This window comes from Chlamydotis macqueenii, chromosome 2 (genome assembly GCF_036417535.1).
Source record: "Chlamydotis macqueenii isolate bChlMac1 chromosome 2, bChlMac1.mat, whole genome shotgun sequence".
NCBI classification, from domain to species: domain Eukaryota; kingdom Metazoa; phylum Chordata; class Aves; order Otidiformes; family Otididae; genus Chlamydotis; species Chlamydotis macqueenii.
This window is the reverse complement of record NC_141557.1, coordinates 126,135,044-126,153,029: the sequence shown is the minus strand read 5'-3', so window position 1 is coordinate 126,153,029 and position 17,986 is coordinate 126,135,044. Positions and strand designations below refer to the sequence as shown.

Below are 17,986 nucleotides of genomic sequence, written 5' to 3'. Positions count from 1 at the left end.
GTTGAGACTAAAAATTCCTGTCAGCCTCTGTGTTCTGGGAATGAAGAAAAGGTCAGAAAAGAGGACTGGGAGCTGAGGATCTCTTTTTCATGCTGGTTTCTCAATATATTTATTCTTTTAAAATCAATTTACATCTACAGTTGATTGTGTTACAGTAAAGCAAACTCCACGAGTACCTTAAAAACCTTCAGACGCTGTTGACAAAAAAAAAATTCTATCTCAATTTATTCCTTGTGTCTCCTTACTGGTTTGCTGGGATTGCAGTAGATGTAATCAGTGGGGAAATTACGGCAGCTTGGTAGTTGCTGAGGAAGTTCAGGGCACACCCAGATTTACCACAGAGCATTGTGTGTATATACAAGTCAGAATACAGAATAACTGTGATAATTCAAATATCACTATATGGTAACCATGGATACTTGTTGACATTTTTAGTGGTAGTGACTACTTTATCTCAGGACATCTGTCACAGAGCCAAATTTGGTCCACAGCTAAGCATGTAGTGTTCCCATTAAAATCAAAGGAGAGTTGTCCCTTTAGTGAGACAGAATTAGACTGTAAGTGCTGGAAGCTTTGCTGTTTTCCTGAGTTTATAATTGAGATATTTCATAGAGGATGTGTGCATTTTAATGGATACCCCTTTTCCCTAATGCACCTCTTCATTCAAGTTAAGAATCGGGAACTCTAAATTTAGACTTAACATGGGAATCATCTATAAAGAGTTGAGATTTGATTGAGCTTTGGGACCGTTATCATTTTGATTCATGATAGTTCACCAAAATGCCCTTCTTTAGTAGTTAATTTAAAGTTTAGGGAGAAATTGCAGGATTTTTCTAGCAGGGGCAACTTGAAAAAGCATCAAACTTGATTTAGTCCTGTCCCTTTGTGCGGGCAGCTGAAGGTACGGCGATGTCAGCTCACTGGTACCTTGGGAAGGGTAAGAAGATGTTAGTGCACTTAGACACAATGGCTGATAGTGCTAGGACAGTGCTTATCCCAAAATGACACTCGTGTTAAAAATGGTGTTTTACTCCATTGTAAGCTATGGCGTCAAAATCAAATCCTAAAGTGGTCATTTTGTGCATACTTAGCACTTTCTTAACAACAAGTTCACAAAACTTTAGGAAAAAAACAGATGCAAGAGGGGCTTTAGACGCTGGGGGATTGCAGTGTGCAGTTAAAACCGTAACCAGCGTATTTTGAGTCTCTGTGTCATCTTGACACAGCTTGAAGAAAAGCTGCCCAGGTGGCATGTTTGCCACTCCAGCCCTCGCGTTCACTTTCCTCCATGCAGGTAAGATGTGTGTGTTTCTCCCTGTCTGCTGGTAAAGACTTACGATTTTCAAATGCTGCTACGACTCCATATTGTATTTTCATGAATTATACCACAGCAGTAAGTGGTTTATTCTGGAGTGCCACAGTTGTAGGTCACACCCCACTGTTGGCAAAACCAGTCAGTCTACATGGAAATGGCTTCACGCTGATTTTAGAAGAGCAATAAAAGTATATGCAGGTGAAATCTGCATCTTGATAAGGATAATCAGTATTGCTACTTTTCCAAAGCTAAATAAAACCTGCTACTTTTTTTTTCTTTTCTTTTCTTCTTCCTTTTCTTTGCAGATTTCATCTCAGATCTTTGCTTGGGGATTTTCTGCATTCTTTTTTTTTTTCTAGACATTGGCTTATTTTCAGTTATTACTTCTAAAAGTGTCAGCAGATTATAAAAGTGCACGTGTCTCTATTTTTTTCTTTTCTTCTTTTCAGGTAGATATATTACCTTTATCATGGATCCATTTCAGTATGTCTATGTCATCCGAAATAGCAAGCAACTTGAATTTCATGAATTTGCTGATAAAATGGCTTCCAAAACTTTTGACTACCCAGCCTTGTCGAAGGGAAAATTCCCAGATCTCAAGGAAAACCTGCACAGAATCTACCAGTATCTCCAAGGCAAGCCTTTGGATGTCATTTCTGACCACATGATGAAAAATCTCCAGGATATATTTGAATGGAAATGCTCACATGCAACAGATTGGGAAACAGAAAAAATGTACAAATTCTGCTGCTCTGTAATGTTTGAAGCCAGTTTTGTAACACTATATGGAAGAGTTCCTGCTGCAGATGGCCACAAAGTTATTAGTGAAATCAGAGACAAATTTATCAAGTTTGATGCCAGCTTTCCCTATTTAGCTGCAAACATACCAATTGAGTTGCTAGGAGCTACCAAGAAGGTTCGGAAAGAGCTTATACATCATTTTTTACTTCAGAACATGACAAAATGGCTGGGAGGGTCAAAAGTGGTCCAAGCCAGACAAGATATATTTGAGAAATATGAGCTACTTGGAGATTATGACAAAGCAGGTAGGAAACTTATGAATGATTGCTTGTCTAAAATAAAATAATTTACTATAGACCTTTGAAATAAAAAGGCAAAATGGCGACCTTGAAATTTTTTTATGTTCTTTCTAATTGGCTAATGATAAAATGTTTTACTCTGAAACAACCCTCTACGATAATTGATTTTTTTTTTTTTGTGCTGAGGTGGTAAAACAAGATACTTAATGGTGATAATGAGAAAGATTATAACTGAGCTGCATTTCCTCCCCTTATTCCCCCCACCCCCCCTACATTACATTTCAAACTATTCTCATTAAGCAGAAAATTAGACTTCAGAAGCCTATTGGTCCTCATTAGCATTCACTGATCCTTGGCTGGGTCTGTGTCCTAACATCTTTTAATTAGCACACTGCAAATCTAATCAGTGTAATAAACGCTATTAATCTTCCTTTTCACTTATTTTCTCCCAGCACATCATTTTGCCTTCCTGTGGGCCTCTGTGGGAAACACGATTCCAGCTACATTCTGGGCCATGTATTATCTTCTGCGGCACCCAGAAGCTCTTGCAGCAGTGCGTGACGAGATTGACCATTTGCTGCAGTCAACAGGTCAAAAGAGAGGGCCCACGTATAACATCCACCTCACCAGAGAACAATTGGACAACCTGGTCTACCTAGGTAATTTATTTTTATCTGTTAGGAAGAAAGAGGGCCTCTCCCAGCAAACTCGGTTTATCACTCATTTCTGTTTACTGAGAAGGTGGAGGACACAGCTGCCTAATTGACATAATAACACCCATTTACATCAATTATAAATTATGTAGTTTATAGCTGTAGATACTCTCATTGCATGTAAACATTAAAGCCTAGGTAATTAACTATGCAAGGTATGCAAAAGGCTAAATCGAAGCTTTGCAATTATTTGAAAAAAAAAGTTGATGCCTATTAAGTTGTTTGATTCTGAGCATCTGCCGAAGTGTTAATGCATTTCAAATACTTCTGTATGGTGCTGCCAAAAAAGACCCTTTTCTGAAATGAAAGTGGGATAATGTATTTAAACCACAAATGTAATTTTTTCACGAGCAGTTTCTTTCTTTCTCTCTCTTTAACAAAACAAAAAGACTTCTAAAGTGGGCTTCAGATGAGCGATGCCTCCAAACGAAATATAAGAAGGTGAAGCTTTGCAGAGCAGAAATGGTCTTTGCAGCATTGAAAAAAAGTACCTTGATTCAAAATAGCGAGATTTAAGGGAGATACAAATCTTCCAATTCTGGATCAGGGGTTCAGAGGGAGACCCTTGCCAGCGGCCATTGGTAGCTGTTTGATCCAAGAGCTGGATTGGCCTTCAGAGCATCAGCTGATGGGTTCACTTCATTTGCTAGTGCACAGGCACTGGCAAGATAAGTGCTAAAATTAGCCCAAGGAAGGAGAGAGGGTGTAGTACGTAGGAACCTGACCTTTAGGCATCTGAAAATCTCCATAGGTAGTATTACCAGGGTAGAAAACATCTGAACAGAAGCTTAAAGGTTTAATATTCCTCTCTTTTTAATGATCAAAACCAGTCCCCTGTTAAAACTCAGCTCAAGTTTAGATGTTTCGGTAGCTCATGTCTATATGTTTCAGTAGCTCATGGCCTGGGCCTCATCAACGAAGCTGTGTCAAGAGAGGCTGGTGGAGCAGTGCCTGGTTTGGATCTAAGTAATAGCTGCCATTCTCCAGGATCATCCAATGCAGCAAGTCTGAAGAATCTGTGTTTGGACTTGATTTGCTTCTCATGGTACTAATATGAAATTGAGTTTGATCCAGTTACTTTTTGTCAGAGCATTAATGTTAATCGTGTGAGTCCAGTAAGTTGGTTTCATCTGGAGTCATGGCTGTTTTGATGCAGATTTATCTCTAATGGATGGAGAACGCTTTTGAAGTAGGGGAGATACTGGATGACAAGGAGACTTCTGAAGAATAAAGTGACATTCTAAGCATTTAATGTACTTTTAAAGCACATAAGTAAAATTGCTTTACATCAGAGTTAGCATCCACAAAAAAAATAAGAGAAAAGGATAGTTACTGAGCATCAGGAAGGGCAAGAGAAAATTTATTTTGTAGTTGAAGACTGAGATGGGAAAGGCAAAGAAAAAAATATTACAAAAAAAAAAGACACCCCAGAAGTGTAGGATTAAGGAAAATAAAAGCATGTATTTCACTAAAACCATCTGGTGCAAAACAGTATGAACAGTTTCAAACATTAACTGTGTCATTCCTCTGCTACTCCTTAAAATCTTGAAGTACCTTGGTAACATTTGATTTATGTGTTGAGAGGAAAGTGCCACATCCTACTTTGTAGTATTCTTGTAACACTTTTGTTAAATTTTATAATCGCGTTAAACGTAATGTGATATGAACAGAAGCTAGATTTCAATTCTTCTGGCACTTAAGTCATAAAGGGCTGGATACTGTCCCATAAAATAATAATATAGAAAAAAAATCTGTACCGTAAGAGAATTAAAGTCATGCTTCAGTGGAAAGGGGAAAGGGATGTTTTGTTAATAAATGTGTAGGAGGGACAAAGGTCCCAATTTGCATTGCTTGCGCACCAAAAATCCCCACATGTCGCAGGAGGGCTGTGGGCCAGCACTACCTTTGCAGCTCGCTGACCTCAGCCTCCAAGACTGAGCTTTTCCTCTTCCTGCTCCCCCTGTGCCAACCCAGAGCGTAGGAAACTGGGATTTGTGCCCCTGCTCTCGAGTAAAGCAGACCAGGTGGGATTCTTGTACATTCGTCACCTTGTCATCTCATTCTCCTGTTTTAAGCGCTCTGATTCTCCGTCCTCTTTTTGGCCTACTATAACAAGAGCCTTTTTTTGGATTCCTCATGCTATGGAGAACAAACAAGAATTGCTAAAAAGCCTCTCTCAGGAAGCAACATTATTATTATGGTCAGATTCTTTGGGTCTAGGGAACAACATGGCCTGATTTACCTCTAAATTCAAAGCACAGGTATGTGATTTTTTTATTTAAAAAGAAAAAAAAAAAAAAGCTTTCAACCCACAGCAAAACTAGAAGATTTTGGCCCTGATTATTTTTTTCCGATGGCATTTCTGGGACAGCACACTGTGTTTTGTCTACGTAAGGCTTTTCCCGAAATCCAAATGCACGTATTTGTGTGCGCAGAGTAACATACATTATTAGTCGTTACGGCTCACAACGGAGCTCTAATATGGTAAACGACACATGAGAATGGTCTGTCGGTTTTTATGGTTATAATGGAAATGCGAAGGGTAAAGCAGAGATATACTTAGTGCATGTTTAATGCTAGGCATGTTGAGTCAGTTCGTTTGTTTAATATTAGTCCATTCATTTATATGGTGAAGTATTCTTGCCCCAGGTCATTGCTGAATCCCAGAGATTTCCTGCGAAAAGAGCACAGCTTGAAAAATTCTATCGTACACGAGAAAGGGTAGGAACCCAAAACCACCTAGTACAGAGTGCGTAGTCGTAACACAAATGCCGAGCATTAAAATCGTTGGTTGAATTGGGAGAAATGAATATATTTTCCTGGAATGGGCTGGGCAGTACCATTTAGTTCTTAGTAAGATGCAAATGTACTTGTCTCAGATTATCGTTTGTGTTGGCACGCCGTGATGCCTGTGGATAAATGACCCCCCCCAAAATATTTGCATACTCAATAGCTATTTTCCAAAGAGACACTCTAATAATTATAGTACCCTATTACCTGCTATGTGTTAGTGTAAAATTAACAATCCATTATGCACAATAAGTTTTATAAAACATTTACAGATAGAGATCATGTTTAATTAAAATTAACTTGCCTACGAAAGCCAAATGCACTTATGATTCGCAATGACCTTTTATTACCTGCAGTCCCTTGTTTTGGCTGGATGATTGACAGCTTGCTGTTTGGCTACCATGTTGTATTTCAGCTGACAAGACTTTTCATTTTAACTCAATTTGCCTGCCTATCACAAGCTGGTGGCAGGCCAGGCTCAAGTCACCCAGCTTTGCCTCAGCAGCTTGCTCTATTTCTCATTAGTACGCATTTATTCAGTGGAAATTGGAAGACAAATGCTTGAAGGCATGTGAACTAAGTATAGCAAATTAGGGCTTAAAGACTGAATATTTATAAGTATATTGAAACAGTTTAAAAAAAAAAAAATCTAGAATGAATTGGAAGCCGAGTGCTAGCTTTAGTATAAGAGAAACGAAGGGAGAAGTGGGAGGATTCTAAGAATAACAATACTATGAGAGAGATATCTCTCTTTTTTCTCCCCCCCCCCTCTCTAGAAAATATGTAAAATCTCTCTGACAACACCTTATCAAACAACAGCCTGGCTTCTTTCTGTAGCACTCGCACAGTGAAGTTTAGCATCTCATGTGTGTAAGAAAGGGGGAAAAAAATGAGGGTCATGTTCATTTGCTGCTTGGTTATCCCTTGGTATGCTTTAAATTGCCTTGTTTGTTCGGCACAAGCACAGAAACAGATGTTGCTCTACCGTGCTGGATAATTTACTGTACCTCGCGGTGCAGAATGGAAGGCCTCCCAAGCTACCCAGCTGGTCTGTCAGCAGCGATGGCTGGTGTCTGCTGAACTATGACAACTGCGAGGAAAGGCTGCAGTTTTTATTGTGCAGTTGTCATTCCTCTCAATGTATAGCTCCAGCATTTGTGGAAAGCTGACTGTCTATTTTTTTTTAATGTGAGCCTGCAAAGCCATATAAGCTCCATTCTCCTTTGTTGATCATAATGTGACTCATTACTTTTGTCATCTAATGATTATCGGCATGATCGCTCAGAGCGAGAGCCAAGCTCGCCTTCCACACATAACTGGTACTGGAAGGTAAAACAGATTTGTCATTTACGATCTGACCGCTAAGCCACACTTTGTGCTCCATTATTGTGATTAACTTCTGCATAAGATATGCTGCCCAGTTGTCATTTGGGATCCGGCAGCGGGCAGGGACTGCTGCACTTTCTGGGAGGATGTCCGCCGATAGGATGTGACCGCATCGCTTGGGTGGTTAAACGTAAACCTGCTATTTCGCAGCAGTGCTTTCATAATTATTTTTCTTTTTGTTTTTTGTGTTTCTCCCCCTCTTTCCCTCTTCCTCATTCAATTTCTGGTGTAGCTATGTATGTCGCCACAGTTTCCAAATGGTGGACCAGCACAGGGTTACCAGCTTCATTTTCTGCAGGTTGAAGACAGTCTGGGAGCAGAGGCTGGACCCTTTCTTTGTACCGTGTAAAGTTTTGTTGCCGGAGCACTGCCAGTTGAAATCTATCGTGTCAGGTGCCTTGTGGCTATCCGCAGTAGAGGCCATCTTCTGGAACCAGGGTTCTTTTCTGGCTTCGTCACCAACAAGCCGATTTGACTCTGCCTGATTATAGTAACGAAGGCAGTCCAAAAGAATATGCACAGACTCACTGTACGTCACATTGAATCACGGCGCTGGCCACACAGAGCTGACCGCAGCCTCATTTCTTTAGACAAATGCATGCTTAAGGAAAAACCTCCTGCAAGAAAGCATCCAGGGCCACTTTATTTGCTATGCATGCTGCACCAGATTTAATTTTTAGTGAAAGAACATTTGTTATTATTTTTTTTTCAGAGGCATCTACACTGGGTAGCTACTGTCTCTAATAAACTAACCTTTTGGGTGCAGCAGTTACAGTGCCTTGGTGAACACTTAGAGAAGGCTTATTTGATATCACAGAACATAAATGCAGGCACAAATGGATTATTATGTGCAAATGAAATGCTATTTTAGGCTATTTTTCACACTGATGATTAGAAGGAATCAAGTCACATATAACAGCACCCATACACGCTGGTGGAAAAATAGTCAGTTTTGATTACAAAGTGAGAGATGCAGCCCTAGACAGGAGCTACATGCTGATATACATGCTATCAGAATGATTTATGCAAATTATGCATATTATTCCCAAAGGAATTCCTCCTCAAACTGCCAGGATAAATTGCCGGAAATTAGCCATAAAATCTGTCGTGCTAGGAGCAAAAGGTGAAGGCCACTGGGAAAGCAAGGACATTCAGCTTCTGGAGCCTTCCAAGATGTCATGGTGGAGACAGAAATCTTGCTTTCCCTAAGCCTGAAAGGACTATGTTTTGTTTTCTCTTGGCCAATTAAAGATGTCTTTCTCTCTTAAAATTACCAGGCAAATAATGAATTGCTTTCATTCACTCTGACCATAAGAGACACTATCATTTGGCAGCGTAGCACATTGAAAACGAAATAAATAAATTTAAAAGTCCTCAGAATGACTACAGAATTAACAGGCAAAATGATTTTTTGTAACATATAGTCCTGCCATTACATCCAACAGCTTTCAAAAGGCAAGCTAACTAGCTCCGTGGATGCTTTCACTGGTATTTGCTTGTAACCTCTGAAATACACGTAAACATGGAAAGCATTAGTGTCTTTTGATTGCGATGTTTTCAACGTGATGCCTGAATAATGACTTTCCACCCAAAACTCAATGCTGCCTACAGCCGACAGGATTTCTCGGCACCATCAACGAGAATCACATCCGGAGGTTCAGCGTCGTGGCTGCCTGCCCCAGCCCTGCGGGGCTGTTCATTGCCTCCTCCTGGTCTCTGCTTTATGTTTGGTTTGGGGTTTTTTTTTCCTTTTTTTTTCCTTTAGCCTGCCCTACTAAACCTGTCGAGATTCAGCAGCTGCAGCCATGTATAACTTCCAATCATCTCCCATATTTCTGATGCTTCCCCCCCTTCCTTCTCCGCTTTTGTTTCATCGCAGAGAGTGCCTTAAACGAGAGTTTACGAATGTGCTCGTCCTCCATGAACATTCGCATCAGCCAGGAGGATTTTGTTCTCAAGCTCGAAGGGAATCAAGAAGTCAGTTTGAGGAAGGGAGACTGGATAGCCCTTTACCCGCAGATTTTGCACATGGACCCTGAGGTCTATGAAGATCCTAAGGTAAACATTCAGCTGGTGCTACTCTTCCTACTCCAGGCACATCGCAGCAGCCAAGCCTTTTGTGATCCGTGGGTTTGTTGCCTTTTTTTTTTTTTTAAACTGCTGTTCCTTCTTGTGGAACAAATCTTCCTACTTTCAGATGTATTTTCCAGGGCCCTATAGGTCAAAGGATTCATGGCCTGAAGAGAGAAATATGGTGATGAGACTGACTGCCACCGCTTTCAAAGGAATTTACAATTGCACATTGACTACCATAAACTTTAGGCTAAATGTGGGTTTTGTTTGGCAGTGGATCATTTGATACCCAAGGAGGGCTGGATAATAGAAGGTGGTTTAAATAGCAAATAATGTGGGCCATTTAGCTAAGTGTCCCCAAAGCATCATTGACTCTCTGAAGCCCTATAATAGCAAGTCTTACTTGAGCCTTATGCTTTTTCTCCTCCCTTCGTAGGGATTCACCCCTTCTTGATCAATTAGTAGAGTGTTGTGAAGTTGAGACTGTAAAGCTGTTGCTCTGCAGTGAAGCTCGGAGGGTAATTGTGTCATCTCCTTGTGTTTTTCTCTGACGCTTCAGTTAATGAATATCAAAGACGCGAAATTAATCCACCCTGCCTCAGCCTTAATACAGCTTCAGAAGTTCACCACCTGCATGCAAATTGAATAGTCCTCGTCTCCCCTAGGTTGCTCCCCCAGGTCGCTGCCACCAGCCCAGGGTGCCACGGAGGACGCGCGACGATGTGCGCTGAGGCTGTTAATTGCCTCCTCTGCCTAAAAAGCAAGAGCTTATACCCAATCCATTCCTCATCCTCATTTTCCTAAGCAAACGGCTGTCTCCCAGCCATGCTGATTTCCATCCTTGGCATTTAAGCCAAATAAGGGAACTGGAATTCTTTACACATTTGTCGAAAACTCATGTTAGAGGCATTGCTCCCTGAGGCTGTCCCTTTCGGGAGTTTAAGGGTATGAGCTTGCAGAAGAAAGATGAGATTCAAGTGCCTTGTTGGTGTGGGACAGCATCTCACTGTGCAGGAACCCCACCAGCCTCTGTGAGAGAAGGTAGCGGGGTAAGGTTTGATCACAGGGATGAACCCTGGCACCATGAAAATGGAAATGATGTCCAGCAGGGCTCTGCTGGCTGTACCCACCCAAAAACAAAGACAAAGCCTGCTAAGAAAATGAGGGTTTTAAAAAATAATCCATATTTTGGCAAATAGTCGATTAATATTTCTATCCTTAAAAAGTAACAACTAGCAAATAAGCTTTTTCTCATTTTATTCTTAGCACTTTATTTTGGAGAACATTATTGATTTGTCAGAAGTCCATCTGTTTGTTTAGGTCCTAGATCAAAAGCATCAGTGTGGAAACTGATCCCCTCCCTTATCCAATAATTGTCGGAATATATTACCATATTTCCATGGCTTGAATATATCTGCTTAGTATCAGCTCTGCTCAGCTTTCACAGTACAGCTTTAGTTCATATATTTTATCTTTTTGATGGTGAATGAGCAATCCACACATTGCAGTACATTGATTTCAGCACATGGGCCCTCTCGAAAAGTGGGGAAATCACTGTTCTGTTTGGTTCTTAAAATATGCAGTGTGCTTTCAACAATAACTACTGAGGATCAGATAGAGATGGAGAATGAAATTTTTGAAAGGTGCAGTCTTGAGCTTGTCATGTATTTAGGGAAAACTTTCCTGGGAAAACAGGCAGCTTGACGAGATAATTTTGTAGCAATGCTTTTCTCCTGGATACATAAATTTAAGTTCAAGCTATCTTCTGCTCTGGCACCATATTGTGTAAGTGTAAGCATATATTGTTGACCTCTCTCTCTGCTCATCAAAGCCTAAATAAATGAGTCCGTTTTTTATGAAGTGGGTAAATGAACCCCTGAATCCTAACTGAGCTAGTTATAGAGCTCACTAAATGAACTCTGCAAATGCCATAGGGTGAAATATCAGGAAACCCTGAATGGTGGCTTCCCGAACTAAGCTAAATAGGAGATGTGACAGAGGGTGACTTATATCAATCACAGGAGATTGCTCAGTTTTCATAGTACTTTTAGCAGGCCATCTACACAGAACCTCTTGTTCTTGCTCAACATCTTCACCTTTTCCTCACCATCATCCACTGTGTCCCTTCCAAAGAGGCCTCATGCATGGCTGAAAGTTCCTTTGTCGTCAAAAAATTAGTCTTTATATGGCCAGTGAACTAGCTTTTAAATAAACGCTGTCCGATCCTCGGGGCTTCAGCATGAGTTTGATGTCACCATCATTGGCTCCATTCCTGTCTCACATTTGTTTTCTGCTTTTCCAATTCCTTAGACAGCAATTTATTTTTTGTTAAAAAGCAATTACGACTCTCAGATGGCTCTTAAGATGACAAAGAAAGCATAAGGTTTGGCCCAGTATGTCTATGTGTTCAATACCACAGTTCTTAATTGCTGCAGACGCCAGGCGTGCACCTTGTGGAAGTGTTCCAACAGAGTGAAGAGCTCTGGATTGGGCTTTGTTGGTTTTTTAAGCTATTGCAGTTCACATTTAGCAGTGCTTTTTAGACCAACAGGGTATACATTTCAGAAAGGGAATGTTTTTTAAAGAAGAAGTGGTATTCTGGGCTTTCATTTGTTACTGTGCTTCTTCAAATGAAGCAATAGCTTACCAGGCAAAAAATAATTGTGTGCTTCCTTTTGGCTGGGGTGCTCAAAGAGACTGAAAAGAATTACTGCTCAGTGGAAACACACATATAATCACTTTTAACTTTGTGGAAAATCCAGGCCTCTGCCATTTAGAGAAACAAGCTCCTATTCTTCAACACCCAAAGTTACATCACCACCAGTGCACCTTGTACTTGTCTCCTTTCTTACAGGCCACCTCCCCTGCCACTGTTTTTTCTTGACCTGCAGTGCATGGTTTTCAAAGCCTTTAATCTAATGGGTAGATCAATACCAGTGTATTTTTCATTGTGGTGTGGGTTTTGGGGTTTTTTTAATCAGTTAAGGTTGATTTCTGTCTGACTGACTTGTTCCCAGCCAGCTCCAAATGGCTGCTGCTATAGCAGATGTATGCAAAGCAGGACAAATGCTAATGAGTGACCATAAGCAAGAAGTGTCTGTCATTTTTATTCAAAGCATGCAGGAGGATTTTGTAAGTGGTTAATTTGCCGTTGACTGAGTGAGGATGCCAGATCTCCTTCATTCAAAAACATGTATTATCTCTAAACAGGGATCCTGCTACTGGAAAACAGTCAGAAATACGTTCAATTTATGGAATGTAGGTTACAAGCTCAACCTCAAGCCTTACTTGAAAGCACCCTCTTTAGAATGGTTAGTCACTGGTGGTTGTCCTGCTTTGCACACAGCTTCCAGAGCAAACCGTTTGAAGGTCAGATGTGGCAAATTAAGGAGCAACCATCTCCAACTGAAGGGAAAATTGACTGCAAAGCACCGGGTCTGGTTTTCGAGTAATCTGCACCACTGGGTGCAAAAGAAGGATGGATTTTGCTCTAGCTTGCAAGAACAAGATTGGTGCAATGCATTAATTTATTCATAGACATTTGCAGAATTTGGCAGATTATCCTTATTCATGATGTATGTACCACACTGAGCGCGTATGATGCTTTACAAGAAAATTGTCCTTCCACTAAGGTTCATTGTCCCTGCTACAAAGCGGTCAAAATCTAATTACAATCAATATAGGCCAGACATTCAGTGGATGAGACGTGGAAGTTGAAGGGAGCTTGATGTAAAAGGGCTAAGCTAAGTAAGTGGATTTAAGGAGTGTTCTTTGCAGGAAAGATAATGTGAGTTAATGAAACTTGAGAGAACCAGCTGAAAAGGAGAAGCTGTCTTGTCTTCCTCTTTATCTTATTTTCTGGGTTTCAGAAACGTTAACCGTTGTGCAAACAAAGCAACTCATGTATCTCTAACCTTGTTATATATCACATGCTTTCTCTTTTTCTCTTTTATTTTCAGGAGTATAAGTTCGATCGATACATAGAGAATGGGAAGAAGAAAACCACGTTCTACAAGGCAGGAAGAAAACTCAAGTATTTCCTAATGCCTTTTGGCTCCGGGATCAGCATGTGTCCAGGGAGGTTCCTCGCAATGAATGAGATGAAGATGTTTCTTTTCTTACTATTGGCTCGTTTCAATGTAGAACTAGTGGAAAACAAAGCTGTCAGACTTGATAACAGTCGTATGGGCCTTGGTATCCTCCTGCCAGACGTTGATATTGCCTTTCGTTACAAGCTAAGGTCCTTAAGAAAGTGAGCGGCTGCCTATATGCCTTCTACTAATCTCCATGTTTGCTCTGTTTCCTCATTCAGCTTTGTATTTTTGGAAACATTTGATTTTCCCTCTCTGCTCTTACCTCCTTCCTCTTTGTTTCTAAGGAGAAAAGCCCTTGGGCTGGAGGTAGATACAGGGACATGCAACCTCAATTTGTCCTGCCTGAGTTGTGAGTACTGAGATGAGATTACAAGAGTTTGGCCAAGGAAATAGCCCAACATCCCTACAAGATGGACCCTCATACTCTTGGCCATGAATCAAGTTGGATTTACAGGGAGAACAATGACAAAGTGAATTCAGGCTGTTTATATGGGAAACACGCTCAGCAGCCCTCTGTCACAGGGCTTCCCCCTTCTTAGATTGGGAGGTCTCATACACCCACCGTCTGGAGGCATCTGCATCTGCTCACAGAAGCATAAAAGCAAGAAAAGAGGAGGTTAATTCTAAAGAGTGAAGTAATTTTTAGTTATTCTATCTTTTTATTTACACTGTTCCCTTCATGGGTTTGAGTGTCTTAGCCCTTATTTGGGAGATGTAATGGAAGCTGTGTGTGGTGATGGGGGATGACTTGCAAGAATGTCTTGCTGGTAACGCATTTCTGACTGCAGTTTTATGTACTGAGGGTGAATGCTTTGCTTTTCCTCTTTTTTTTTTTTTTTTGGTGCAGTGCAAAGAAATTAAAATCTGTTATTTTTTTTCCTGCAGTCATTTGAAGTTAGAAGGGAGGTGCTGTTGATTTTAATAGGCTCTGGATCAAATAAAAACTATCTGCTTTGGCTTTTGAGCCAAAAAAAAAAGTATATTCTTCAGGGAGAAAATATATGAGCCTGTTTAAAATTGTTTTATTATCTCAAAAATTACCTTCTGTTTGTCTCACTGTTTTCCTAGTAACATGTCTGTATGTTTTACTTAGACCGTTTCTTGTGTTTGTCAATTCCCCAAAAAGGCAAAAGAAGAAGAGGGCTTCAAGGGCAAAATTGGGATCCAAAACTACTTTTTAATAGTGTTTCACTGTGCCAAAGTTACGTATAGGCAGAGCTGCCTGAGCTATATTTGTCCATCTACAAATTGGAAAACAGGCTCTTCTCTGGGGCAAAAATTTGAGCAAGTGACAACCCTGGGCAGCCACAGAAGTTATCTGTATACTGACTGCCCAACTTCCTTCACTGGGTGACCAGCTCTTGTTTAAAAAATTAATTTCCTAGTGTGCAGGATCGGAGATTTTTAGACCCTGTCTCTCTTCCCAGACATCACTTCAGAGACTGATGAGGATTCTCGTGGCTGTCCAGTCTCAATTTGCCAAGATGATAATTGTGATGGCAGAGTAGCCATGTCCGTGGGCCTTGCCTTGTGTTCCCAAAAAACATCTCTCTTTGGGATGTGCCAGCGTAAGTTATGCCTGCACTGCCAGCAGATGAATAATGGTGCTGTACCTGAACAAGACTTTCCATCTTTTAAAAGCAGAAATATTACTCATTTCTAAAGCACTTGATGGCCTATAGATGGAAACTGCTATGAACGTACTAAGGATTAGAATTATTTATTGTTTCTTGTGTAGAAGCCTGTTTAGTTATTCACATAAAGCACATACCCTAAATAAGCATCAGCATCAGCAGAAAGGCTTTCAGAGATCAGCACAGCCACATTCCAAATCCTCCGAAGAGAAAATTGTGGTTTTGTGAGATATATTGGATAAGCATTTTCTCTTCATATGTAATATCAATAATGTCCACAGTGTTGGAGTATGCTTACATTAAATGGGCTTTGCGGTTGATTAAATGCCTTAACTTTTCTTCAGCATTTAATCAGCAGCAAAAGCTGATCATTGCTTTGTGCCACAGGATAAAATTTGTTTTTACGGAGAGATTCTTGTACTCAAGTTGCTTACTGCTGTAGTTACTCTGTAGGAGCTCTTCTGTACTCAGCCATAGCTTACAATCCAGTTTGGACATTAGAGCCTGGTTTATTGAGAGAGGAAACGTTGATAACATTATACTGTTGACTGTATTCCATTATTGCTTAAATGTAAGCTGTAAAATGTCTCATGCCACAGTTGTGATAAATCTTTCTTTGGCACCCAACTTTGAAACAAACCTGAAGCAATTGTGAAAATAACAGTAGGTATTTGTTTTAAACATAAGACCTTTTTTATAATTGTATTCTATTTTTAGGATTTTGAATTACAATATCACAGGCTGCTGCATAATTTGGTAGGATGTAATAGGACTGTGCCAAAAGTACATGCAAATCATTAGTAATTTCAGATTAATTGCTGATCAGTTTGTATAGTATCTATCCTGAAATTAAAAGAAGAGCTAGATTGTATCCAAAATAGCAAATTAAATCTATAGGGCATGCTTCCATTAAAAAAAAAAAAAAAAAAAGAAAAAAAAAACATATCGGAATCTTTTCTGGGAGTTGCAGGAAACCTCCATGAAGGCACTTGGAGGCCTTGCATCAGGGTTGCACCTGCAAGAGGCCAGCATTTTGCTGGGATAAGAGTTAGTTGCTCTTTTTGCTCAGGGACCCAAGTAATCAAACTGAAAGCAGGGCCTGCCAAGCTTGTCCTGGAACTGTGTCCCTGGTAACCCATGCGCCTGGTAGGTTAGTTTTGGTGGTAATACCAGCTTGGCATACCCCAGCTGTGGAGGAGTTAAGTCTCACCCCTCCCTGGAAAGTCACGACTGCTACAGCAGGACAGAGGACATGTTAAGCCCTTGTAGTCCGGAGTGACTTACTGAGAGTCAGCAGCCGGTCTGGCCAGGAGTGACTGAGGCTCCTCAGAGCAAAAGGCCCGCGATGTGGGTGTTGCTGGTTGATAAGCCGTAGCAGCGCGATGGGATGAACGTGCTCCATCCTTGGAGGTCCCAGCTGGAGCCAAGCTGGCTGCAAAGTGCTGCGCCGAGTAAAGCACGTTTCATGACATAGGGAGCAATAACAGGTTTTGATGACCTCCTCTGCCTCTGAGCCCAGGGGAGACCAACTCCTTGTGTGTGTCGCCAGGGCACTAAGATGGCAAAATGATCTGAGGAGAAACAGCAGCGCTGTTCGTAAGCGTTCGGGTGCTGGTGGTGCTGTAGAGGTGCGTGGTGGGAGGCAGGCAGACCCTGTGCTTCCTCATCCTTCCTCCCCGCTTTAGTATGGGGCTCTCCCCATTGAGCCCAGCAGTGCCTGCTCGTCTGGGCCGCTGAGCCGGCTGGCATCCGGGGGGCCAGGAGAAGTGTGCAGGTGCCCCTTGAATTGCTCTGCTGTTCCCCTAGTGAAATGGTGCGCTCGCTGAGCAGTCAGAGATGCGACTCGGCTGGTCAGCACCAGCCTCCGGCTGTAAGTTGTCATTGCCTATGGCTACATTGATTATATCTTCTGCTATTTAAAAAAAAAAAAAAAACAAAACCCACCTTTTTTCTCATAGAAAATAGGTTTATTAAGTCCATGTGGCTCTTTGTAGCACCCGAGAAGAAAAGTGAATTCATCATCAACTAATGTGAATGCTAAAATATTATTTTTTTAATTATATTTTAATTTACAGATTGTATGTACTCTGTTTTCATGCTGGCACTCAGTACTGCTATGAGCTATTGTAAACTTTTTAAACTGTGACATCACTTAAAAGACCATGCTCATCTGTGTGTCCCTATTTGCAAATTAGACTTTCACATCTCTGTCAGTATGTCCCAATGTGCTCACAGAAAACCATGTAAGAGTTGTTCTTTAGTTTATGCTTTTAAGCCAGTTGCATGTCACTGTTTTCAACATTGCTATTTTGTGAATAATTACTGGTCTGTGAATTTATCTTGGAGAATTATAAATGATCTTTTTTTTTCATCCTCATTGAACTTTCTGACATTCAAAAGATTGTGAATTGCTCTTAATTGTGCAAACTGACATTTTGTATGTAGATGAACAGCGGTTAGGTTTTACTTTAATAGTTAATATCCATCATTAAGGCTGTTAGATCGAGTAAGGTATATTGTGAATTTCTGAGCAAGAAAATTAAAACTTCATTATTTTAGTCATCTAACATCTTAAGTGAATTTTGTATTTCAAGGACACAATAAAAAAAGAATATATCTATTTTAATACTGAATGACTGTCCATCATATTTTTTTCAAGCTTACAGTTACGCTTTTCTCACAGATTCACAACTATTGCTTTCATTTTAAAATTATTTACTTAGCATACAGCATTTTTCTGTTACTTGGTTTTGAAAGATATTTCTGTAAAGAAAAAAAAAAAGCCTTTAATTCAGCACTGGCGTGGAGCAACTCCTTTGAATTTAGGAAATTACCAAGTCTGTTTTATACCCCATCAAACTTAAGCCAGTTCTTACCATACAAGAAGAAAAAGTGCTACTTTGGACTTTCTTAGGGCATTATTCAAAATTAGTATCAAGAC

General features: G+C 40.5%; 1 protein-coding gene across 2 annotated transcripts in view; it reads left to right on the top strand.

Moving 5' to 3' along the window:
* The window catches only part of CYP7B1 (cytochrome P450 family 7 subfamily B member 1), a 124,510-nt gene extending 106,832 nt beyond the window's left edge, over positions 1 to 17,678 (top strand). For both annotated transcript variants that reach the window (XM_086740873.1, XM_086740874.1), the window contains 4 exons: positions 1,765 to 2,361; positions 2,808 to 3,014; positions 9,124 to 9,302; positions 13,277 to 17,678. In XM_086740873.1, the coding sequence (XP_086596999.1) occupies positions 1,765 to 2,361; positions 2,808 to 3,014; positions 9,124 to 9,302; positions 13,277 to 13,573 (1,280 nt within the window). In that variant the 3' untranslated portion in view covers positions 13,574 to 17,678. The remainder of the gene's footprint in view (positions 1 to 1,764; positions 2,362 to 2,807; positions 3,015 to 9,123; positions 9,303 to 13,276) is intronic.
* The last annotated feature ends 308 nt before the right edge of the window (positions 17,679 to 17,986 follow it).